Raw genomic sequence first — 10,631 nt, 5'->3', positions numbered from 1 at the left:
CATGTTTTATCATTAGCATAATATAAAAATCTATCTCATGTATCATTTGATTAATTTAATAAAATAAAAAAATAAAAAAGCAAAACAGTGAAAACCTTCACTCTCTCTCTCTCCTTTGAAAAAATCTGACACACTCATAAAAAGCTTCCCCAAAGTAATGGCAGTTGTGTTCTCATTGATTGATGCTCTGTGTAAGAAAGAGAGAGAGAGAGAGAAAGAAAGAAAGAAAGAAAAGGGGTAAAGCAACAGTAGCAGTAGTAGTAGAACTGTATAAGTATGAATCACTGTGTAGTAGCAGTATTAATCAATCACAAACCATAACACTATAAACCTCAGCAACAAGAAATCACTGCTTTTTCCATTCTCTTTTCCATTACAGGAAATGACCCAAACTCTAACCTCATCACTTCTCAACCTTGTTTCTCTGTCTCACCCTTCCTTTCATACCCAAGTATAAATAAGTACATATAATACCATAACTACTGCAAAAACTTCATCTTTTTTCAACTCCATTTCTTATCTTTTCTGGGTTTTTCTTCATTCTCTGAGATCCCTTGTCTTTTGGTGGTTCATTGCTCCTTTGAGATCTGTTTGTATTTATCTTACCGAGAAGAAGAAGCTTCGTATCTTTTGTTACTTGGTGTTGTGTTGGTTCTGAAAGAATAGATATTGTAGTATGAAGTGTACAGTTGAAGATTGGAACTTGGGGTGTTGGGGGTTAACTGGAGTAGAAGCTAATGAGGCATAAAGCTATTGTCTTTTGTAGTGATACTGGTTTTGGTTGAGAATTGAAGTGTGGGAATCTTGTGGATTTTGTTTAGATTTGAATGGGTTTTGGTTGGTGAATGAATTAGAGGACTAATAACAAGAATGATATTCTGCAATTGAAAGTGTTGTAGGTGTCATTTTCTCATAACTGTGTTGCTTAATTGGTGTACTTAGGAAGTGTGTTTTGGAATCATTGATTGTGGGCTCAAATTTGAGGTTCTACCAATTGCTTTTCCTTTTTTGATCAAATGAGACTTTCTTCAGCTAGTTTTAGTCCTCCACCCCAGGAAGGTATGTTAAGTTGTTAACTCTTGCTTCTAGAATCTTTTTTCTTCTCTTTTTCTCCATCTTAGCTTCTCTATTTTCAACCTTTTCTTCCTGAAACTAGTTATTACATCCTCAGTATTTGGAATTATTAACATGGGTGTGGTGGTTATATATTTTTGAATTTTTTGAGGTGGGTATATGGAAATTTAACCTTTTACTAATTTAGTATGGCTCTCTTTATGGCATAGTTCAGAGATCAGAAAAGTGATTTGGTTTCATTTGGCTTCTATTTACTGTGATATTTTGTTTTGAGATCTTGGTTTTGGGAGAATCAATTTATGCTTTGTGACAAGTTATGAACTTTATATTTTTCATAATATTCATGACATTGGGATAGATTTTGCAGGGGAAAAGAGATGTCTAGATTCAGAACTTTGGCATGCATGTGCTGGACCTCTTGTTTCATTACCAGCACTTGGAAGCCGTGTGGTTTACTTTCCACAAGGTCACAGTGAGCAAGTGAGTAAAATATATGCATTTCTCTCATAAAAAATCCTTCTGATACTGTCTCAACTTTCTCTTACTATGGTAACAATAAAATAATAACACAGAATCTTCAATTTCTGGCCAACAGCATCCTATATTGTCTCTTGTTTCTGTCTAGTGCTGCTTTTAATTTGGAGGATGTGGTTATTGTAATACTTTTATTTAGAAAAATCACTTTTTTCTTTCACTATGGTGATTCTTGAACTGTTGCAGGCTAATGAATTAGCTTCCACTCAGAAATCATAATATGAACTTTAAAATTTGATAGCATTCTCTGATTCAGAACTTTTTTGCTCAGGTGGCTGTGTCAACCAACAAGGAAGTGGATGCTCATATCCCCAACTATCCGAGCTTACCACCGCAACTCATTTGTCAGCTTCATAATCTGACTATGCATGTATGGCTTGTTTACTTTTTCTGTAATAAGGGTAGTTTGTTTTTGTTATTTTGCTTTTGTTTCAATTATACCATTTCTGGTTCCTTGTCCTCTTTTTCTTCTATTATCTGTTTGTTTATGTTTGATTCAGGCTGATGCTGAGACCGATGAAGTGTATGCGCAAATGACCTTGCAACCTCTGAATCCTGTATAATATCCTGTCCTACCTGATAACTGGTTTTGTATCTTTTATAGTTTTGTAACCTTTGACTATGGCCATGTTTGCAGCAAGAGCAAAAGGAGGCATACATTCCAGCAGAGTTGGGCACTCCAAGTAAACAGCCGACAAACTACTTTTGCAAAACTTTGACTGCCAGTGACACAAGTACTCATGGGGGATTCTCTGTTCCTCGCCGGGCAGCTGAAAAAGTGTTTCCTCCACTGGTAAAGCATTTTCATGAAGCCGTGCTACGAAACTGCTACTAATCAAATATTTTAGTTTCTTACTTAACTTTGGATTGTGACCTACAGGACTTTTCCCAGCAACCTCCATGCCAAGAGTTAATTGCAAGGGATTTGCATGGTAATGAATGGAAATTCAGGCATATCTTCCGAGGTGAGTTATATAAAGCTAAGACTGTTTCATTTCTTGCATGTTGTTGCAAATATTGGATCTTTCTTGTCAGTTAGGACTTATGTCTCTTGCCGGGGACAAATTATTTACAATGTTTGGATTCTTTTTTTCACCAGGCCAGCCCAAAAGGCATCTTCTTACAACAGGATGGAGTGTCTTTGTGAGTGCTAAAAGACTTGTTGCTGGTGACGCTGTGCTATTTATCTGGCAAGTAAATTTAATTTTCCTGCTCACTATTTTCGGGACAGGATTGACTTTATTCTACTCCACCCCTCACTTTTTCATGTACTTTTGTGTGAAATTTTTCCTTTGGCATTTATGTGGCTGATTGACATTTCTCCATGTGGTAGGCATGTGTTTTGTATGTCATTTGGCCGTTCATAAGAATATAGAGAAGCATTCCTGTTTGATGTGTGGCTCAGCCTTTCATAATTGTGGATGCTTTTTTTTCTCTTTTGTTGAACATTGTTAACTTTGTTAGTAATCATGTGATATCTTATCAATGGTGTAACTGTAGTGTATTTTCTTCAATAGGAATGAAAAGAACCAATTGCTTCTTGGTATCCGGCGGGCTAATCGACCACAAACTGTGATGCCTTCTTCAGTTTTGTCAAGTGATAGCATGCACTTGGGGCTTCTTGCTGCAGCAGCTCATGCAGCTGCAACAAATAGCCGTTTCACCATTTTCTATAACCCACGGTATAAGTATTTCACATTTATATAACATTTTAGTCATGATATGTTTCCTTTGATTGACATTATTTTCTTTTTAAATTTTCAGTGCCAGCCCATCAGAATTTGTCATACCCTTAGCAAAGTATGTTAAAGCTGTGTATCATACTCGAGTGTCAGTTGGTATGCGCTTCAGGATGTTGTTTGAAACAGAGGAGTCAAGTGTGCGGCGGTAGGTTCTTAACACTTTTATTGTTGAATATTATCATGTATAAATGCCCTCAGATGTAAACTTTATTTCAGAGTTTGTGATACATGTTTGTAATGTAAATGTTATACTAATATTTTTTCTGTGCAGATACATGGGTACAATAACTGGCATTAGTGACTTGGATCCTGTCCGGTGGCCGAATTCACATTGGCGTTCAGTCAAGGTCTGGAGGCAATTAATTTTGATATTTCATTAAGTCATATAATTAAATTGAATTTTCCTTACAACTCCGGATGTAATATTTCTGATATGTTGCTTCAGAATTTCAGATACAGTTTCTATCTGTTTAAAAAGGATTCTAAAATATTGCTTTGACTTGGATTGCAGGTTGGATGGGATGAATCCACTGCAGGAGAGAGGCAACCTAGAGTGTCTCTATGGGAAATTGAGCCACTGACAACCTTTCCCATGTATCCATCGCCATTCCCCCTTAGGATTAAACGGCCGTGGCCTCCAGGATTGCCTTCATTCCATGGTAAGCTTGCCACCTTGCTAGAAATATATCCACAAATTATTATAATTATTTATTTTTCTGTGTACTCTAGCTTCAGTTTTGAAAGCTTCTTACATTTAGTTGCATAACCAGTGCTCGGCCGAAAATTGGGGTTGTCGCACCCCGGTCGAACACTGGTTACGCGAGTCATTTCAAAGACTTATATTTAGAGCATTAATGGAAGCTCATTCTCATTGCTCTCAATTTTCCTTGCTTGAAATGCTAGCAGGCATGAAGGATGAAGATTTCGGCATAAATTCTCCAATGTTGTGGCTTCCAGACCCTGATAGAGGGCTTCAGTCTATTAATTTTCAAGGGATGGGAGTTAATCCTTGGATGCAGCAAAGGTTTGATCCGTCCATGCTGAATATGCAAACAGATATGTATCAAGCTGTGGCTGCTGCTGCACTCCAAGATATGAGGACTATAGATCCTTCGAAACAACATCCTGCTCCCTTAGTTCAATTTCAGCAACCACAGAACTTCCCGAACAGGACTGTGGCTTTGATGCAGGCCCAGATGTTGCAGCAGTCACAGTCACAGCAGCAGGCTTTTCAAAACAATCAAGAGAATCGGCAGTCATCTCAATCTCAGACACAAACTCAGATGCATCTTCAGCAGCAGCTACAGCATCAGCACTCATTCAAAAGTCAGCATGGGCATCATCACAACAAGCAACAGCAACAACCACAACAACAACAGCAGCAGCAGTTACCACAGCAAATGGTAGATAATCAGCAGATTTCCAATGCCGTCTCTACAATGTCACAATTTGTTTCGGCACCTCAATCTCAATCTCAATCACCACCTATGCTAGCTCTCGTTCCAGTGTCCCAACAACAAACATTTTCTGATTCCAGTGGGAATTCTACCGCTATTGTTTCTCCCCTGCACAGTATCTCGGGTTCATTTCCCCAGGATGAATATTCCCACATTCTGAACCTTCCTACAACAAACTCTTGGGTTCCTGTTCAGACTTCAACTGCATGGCCACCCACCAAACGTGTTGCAGTGGATCCTCTCCTTTCTTCTGGAATATCTCAATGTGTTCTGCCGCAGGTAGATCGGGTAGGGCAGCCACTTAGTACCATGTCACAAAATGGTATTACATTGCCCCCATTTCCTGGTAGGGAGTGCTCACTAGACCAAGAAGGGAGCAATGATCCACAAAACCATCTTTTATTTGGTTTTAATATAGAGCCCTCATCACTTCTAGTGCAAAATGGAATGACAAGCCTTAAGGGAGTCGGCAACAACAGTGACTCCTCAACCATGCCATTTCAATCTTCTAATTTCCTCAATAACACTGGCACTGATTCTTCATTGATTCCTGGAATGATACATAGCATTGGTGATTCGGGCTTCCTGCAGACCAAAGAAAATTTGGGGCAGGGAAACTCATCAAACAAGACCTTTGTGAAGGTGAGTTTTACCAGTGGGATTATTATGTTTCAAGTCATCATTCAGAAATTTTCCACTCATTTTTCTTGTCTTCCTTTCTTTTTTGATAATTTTTGTTACAGGTTTATAAGTCAGGGTTCCTCGGAAGATCATTAGATATCACTAAATTCAGCAGCTACCACGAGCTACGCAGTGAGCTTGCTCGTATGTTTGGCCTTGAAGGCGAGCTGGAGGACCCTCTGAGATCAGGCTGGCAGCTTGTATTTGTTGACCGAGAGAATGACGTCCTTCTCCTAGGCGATGGCCCTTGGCCGTGAGTTTTCAACTGCCCATGCTTTGTTATTTGTTTTTTTCCCTTTTCTTGTAAAGACCAATCTGAAAACTAGATGCACCTATTTTTCAATAATATGATAGTTTTATATTTTTATATATAACTAACTTCTTCAGAAATAATGGAGTCTCGTTGCTTTTTGGCCTTTCATATGATGATTTATATGTTGTATATGAGTACTTGTTAACTAGTGGACCTCTATTATGTATATCTTCTTGAACTACATCATCTTTTCTTATGACAGGGAATTCGTAAATAGTGTATGGTGTATCAAGATACTTTCACCCCAGGAGGTGCAGCAGATGGGCAACACCGGCCTTGAGCTTCTGAACTCGGTTCCAATTCAAAGGCTCTCTAATGGCATCTATGATGACTACATGAGCCGTCAGGACCCGGGAAGTTTAAGCACTGGAATAACAAGTGTGGGATCTTTAGAATACTAGATGGTGTGACTGTCAATACTATGGCATTTGTTCTATCTCATGTAATATCACCATTACTTCTCAACCCTTTGCCAATGGTAGGAAATGCTGCCTAAATGTAGTTTATAGACCTACTCTTTAGCCTTTTGTTTTCCTGTTTTTCCTGCTAGGACCATTCATAAAACTGATCTTGTAACTATATGACATCTTATCATTGTGCTAGCTACATTATATACCATACTTAATCTGTTAGGAAATCAATGTGTGAAGCTACTTCTCTCCTCTGACATAACTTTATGTATATCTTGTTTTGGCTAAAAACTTTGGGCATGCATGAATTCATTATGTTGACAATGGAGGTGATGTTGAACTTGTTGACCTTAATGAGTTGGGTGCAGCATGCACCTTCTTATTTTAGTTATGATCAATTTTTTTTGTAATATTAGAAAACAATACTAGATGGGAGTTTGACGCAACGGTAAGGTTGTTGCTTACTAATCATGGGGTCACAGGTTCAAATTCTGAAAATAACCTTTTCGCTTGTGGTATAAGGCTGCATATATTTACCTCCTATATCCCACTAAGTGAGAGTCTAGTGCATCGCCCGCCCAAAAAACAATACTCATTTATGATATTCTCACCCCAACTTGTTGGAACCACCAACTTCCAATGGTCACCTTGGCCTCCATGGATCACAGTTGTCTCCACCCCAAACCACACAACCCAGTAGCACCATGCCACCATGAAACTAACATGAGCGGCCATGTTTTGCGCCACCACCATGCATCTGAATTGTGCTTAAAGCATCAAAAGATTGGCTGGAATGGTGTACTTTGTGACACATCAAAGAAGGATGCTTGGAATATGAACACAATGGTGGATTTTTGCCTTCTAGATTTCAACTCTGATTGAAGATTTTCTCTAGACGAACATGAGTTTGATTTGAAGAGCTTTTAGCAGTGGTGATAGCCATATGAGGTTAAGCCTCAACACAACTTTGTTGATGCCTTGTGACATAGAGGTGACATATTCAATACTACGAAATATCTTCTCCACTTGTGGGATTAAGTGTTGTCATATACTCGTGAATATACACATTTTCTTAGAAAAATGGGCGTATATTAAATCGGGCCACCCTTTTTAGCAGTGGTTGCCATGAATGGAGGTGGGTTCCTGGTTGTTGGGGTGGAGTTGGATGAGTAGAGTTGAAAATGAAAATTATCTTAAACTTGTTCAACACAGTAACATCTATTCCACCAAGTGGTATCACTTAGATGGATTGAACGATAATATAATATTTTATTGAAGATTTGAGAAGCAAGTTTTGCTAGACCAGTCAAAACAGTGAGAAAAAACATCTTGTTGTGAAATGAGAGACTATGAAATTATAAAAAGATGGTGATAAGAGGTTCCTTTTGGTGAGTACGGAACGGTACTAAGTTACCACAAAACCCACCTAATGGAACAGACATGACAGCACTGCAGATGATGTTGGACTTGGAAGACTAAGTTGAGTGATGGATAAAGCATTTGAGAAAAAGAGGAAGATGTGACTCTTTTGAACATGGAGAGTACACCAAAGCCATGTGATGTGTCTCTCTGATCAATCAAGTATGGTAAACAAATCACTATGTCCTTCCATTAATGTGAGAATGGCCTTCTTTGTCGTCTTATTGGTTTTTAGCCATGCAAACTTTTCACCTTCCTTGTAATGCTTTTACTCCATCTCAATACCAAAGTGAAAGCTGTACATTTTGTCCATTTCTATCTTGTTTGATCAATACCACATACCAGTTTCATGCTGGAAGTGTCCCACATATTTATAATCTCTAAAGTTTTGGAATTCCTTGCCTTCATTGTCCTCTAAAGTTTCACCTTGGTTCACATATATATTACTAAAGACTCATGGGCTAAGAAAATATTTTTGATATCGATGTGGTATGATGCGGCCCGATACGGCTGCATTGTGGCCTACTGCTGTCCAAATATGGTTATGTTACGATCGCATCATTGTATTTCAGTATCACACTTCAATTGTAGTGTGATGCAGTTACAATGGCCGCCGCAACCGGAGTTTTGCGGGTGCATCAGATGATGCAGTCCACAATTTGAAAGACTGGTGCATAGTTAGGACTCTAACTCGAGACCACTGATTAAGTAGGATAAACCCTTGCAAGTTGATTGGTTGGTCATGCATCCATAGTCTATGGTGACTTTCTTGTTGGAAAGAAAAATAAGAAATATTTGTTTCTTAATGAAGTGTAAGGATGACTAGATTTAGAAAATGATTAACCAAAAGTAAAAGGACAGCAACAATGCTAATTGCTGCAGTAAAGTCAAGGATTCCTAGTCTTAAAAGTATTGGTTGAGCTTAGGTATATACAACTTCTACAAAGTAATACATTAGTGGGGGACCAAAAAGAAAATGATAACCATAAATTTGGTGGTAACTCTAGACTAGATTAGGAATATAAGTTGATAACTTTTGTATCTGTTATGAACTTGAAAGGCTGAGTTACTAGTTAAAGATATAGTGCACAATGATTGTACCAGTAAAAAATGGCACCAACAATAATTTATGGCTATTGAATCTGCCATTGACACACCAATCAATGTCACATGCATATAGAAGGTGGACCCTGATAGTGAAATTTAAAGGGCCCCTCTACAAGATACTTGATCATTCTAAACCTATCTTTGACATAATGCAAAAATCATTGCACCATGTACAACTCCAGCTAATATATATAAGAACATAAACAGAAAAAATGGTGGAAAAATAGGGGGTGTATAAGACTCAAACATACAAACTAGTTTTAAGATAGTTTGATTTTTATAGGTTACTTCTCATAGTGTATAACTTTTATTATTGTACATTTTTCATGTCCTCCTAAGAAATGAAAAATCAAGTTAAACACAATATACTTATATGAATCAGAATTTATTTTTATAGTAATGGTAGAAATTGAAATTTAAATGAATATTATAAAATTAGTATTGGACCCGACCGCGAAGCTTCCTACCATCTGACAGTTTCATTGTTATCTGGGACATGAAAGAGTAGAGAGCCACCGATGAGACACTATATCTTGAACCAAAACCATAATAATTATATGAGTCTTGTGTACTTATAAACTGTTTCATTAATCTCTAATCCAATGTGAGATTTCGTACTTAATATATCAATTGGAATATAAATGTTGAAAAAGAAAGCCTTGGATCTGTAGGTGTCGGCAGATATGACAGTAGGAACTTCACTTTCATAACATGCAATGTTATAATTCATTTAACCAATTTAGTTGGTAGTTTTTATCTTTCTTTCTTGCTATGAAAGGTGTTTCACATTTCAATGAACGTGAGAAAGAGGATGGAAGAAAGAGCCTAATTGAGATACTTTGTAGTTGTGGTAAGAGCTACTTAGCTTGTGGGCACTACTAGACATAAGAGGATAAAGTTGGAGTTGAGTGCAGGTTTGTGCAATTTGTTTTGATGCATGTTGTGGGGTTGAAGAATTGGTTGGGAGCTTTTTTATGGGTATGGAATGGTGACAAGGTAGGGCACTATCTATAATAATAATAATATCATTAAAAATATAGGGGTGGCAACCCAAAAACCCTATCCCTACCTTTTTATAATTTTAGGTGAGCTTTCTTTTTTTGAATTCATGGAACCTCCTCATCTACATTAATATGATTACTAGTGATGCAAAAAATATTCATTTAAAAAGACAAAATAGTAATGTTTTTAGTCATTATTTACTTAATTGAAAATGAGAAATTGAGTTCGTTCATTAATTACCATTTGAATAATCTCGTTAAGGGATTATTCTCACATGGATTAAGTAAATTTGTAATTTGGTAACTTTGTAACTTTAAAATCAAATAATTTTAAGCGAGTGGTCATAAATTTAATTATCGGATTCTGATTAGACAATGAGATTGATCAATTTTATTTTATGGATAACTAACAATGTAAAATAAATTGAGTTAGTGGTGTTTGGAATAATTTTTTGGTAAATTGAGTTAAAAATTGGTGAGAAATTACCAAAATGATGAAATTACTCCCAAATATTGTTGAAGTTGGCATCTATGATGCATAGTCTCTCTCAACTTTGTATATTTCTTTTTCTTTGATGTGGATGTGGAGTCACTCTACCTCAAGCGTCGCTGTCACCCATAACATGACCAAAAAAGGTTGTAATAACCTTGTTTAACACGTGCATGGATCTTGTCGTTTTTTGTTTCCCGCTCACGTAGAAAATTCATTATTTGATGTTTGTTCTATCTACACTTGTTTGTCATAATATTGGAGTTACAATAATAAGGCTTTATTTGTTTGCACTTTCTGAGCCCAAGTGGTTGCTGGATACAATACATATTGAGAAGCCAGTAGTGTTGATAATAGGGTAATGAGGTCTCATTTGCATATAAAAGGGCTTTATGGACTTGAA

At 37.2% G+C, this 10,631-nt stretch overlaps 1 protein-coding gene across 2 annotated transcripts; it reads left to right on the top strand.

Moving 5' to 3' along the window:
* On the top strand, positions 244-6,473 carry LOC109345250 (auxin response factor 6-like). Of its 2 annotated transcripts, none has more exons than XM_019584127.1 (14): positions 244-1,059; positions 1,442-1,554; positions 1,880-1,978; positions 2,109-2,165; positions 2,246-2,401; positions 2,489-2,573; positions 2,708-2,798; positions 3,126-3,290; positions 3,373-3,495; positions 3,622-3,697; positions 3,862-4,009; positions 4,254-5,449; positions 5,551-5,741; positions 6,004-6,473. In XM_019584127.1, the coding sequence occupies exons 1-14, from the start codon at positions 1,017-1,019 to the stop codon at positions 6,200-6,202; spliced, it is 2,742 nt and encodes a 913-aa protein (XP_019439672.1). In that variant the 5' UTR covers positions 244-1,016; the 3' UTR covers positions 6,203-6,473. The 2 variants fall into 2 exon arrangements, with proteins under 2 accessions (XP_019439672.1, XP_019439673.1); XM_019584128.1 differs by having other exon boundaries at positions 245-1,059; positions 4,257-5,449.

This window comes from Lupinus angustifolius, chromosome LG04 (assembly GCF_001865875.1).
Source record: "Lupinus angustifolius cultivar Tanjil chromosome LG04, LupAngTanjil_v1.0, whole genome shotgun sequence".
NCBI classification, from domain to species: domain Eukaryota; kingdom Viridiplantae; phylum Streptophyta; class Magnoliopsida; order Fabales; family Fabaceae; genus Lupinus; species Lupinus angustifolius.
The sequence above is the reverse complement of the archived record's forward strand: the minus strand, read 5'-3'. Positions and strand labels throughout refer to the sequence as shown.

Excerpts from the sequence above, each read along its gene's own strand:
- LOC109345250 (XM_019584127.1), top strand. The coding sequence starts at position 1,017 with ATGAGACTTTCTTCAGCTAGTTTTAGTCCTCCACCCCAGGAAG. Across the intron at positions 3,496-3,621 it reads GAGGAGTCAAGTGTGCGGCG|ATACATGGGTACAATAACTG; the intron begins GTAGGTTCTTAA and ends TTTTCTGTGCAG. Across the intron at positions 5,742-6,003 it reads CTAGGCGATGGCCCTTGGCC|GGAATTCGTAAATAGTGTAT; the intron begins GTGAGTTTTCAA and ends TTCTTATGACAG.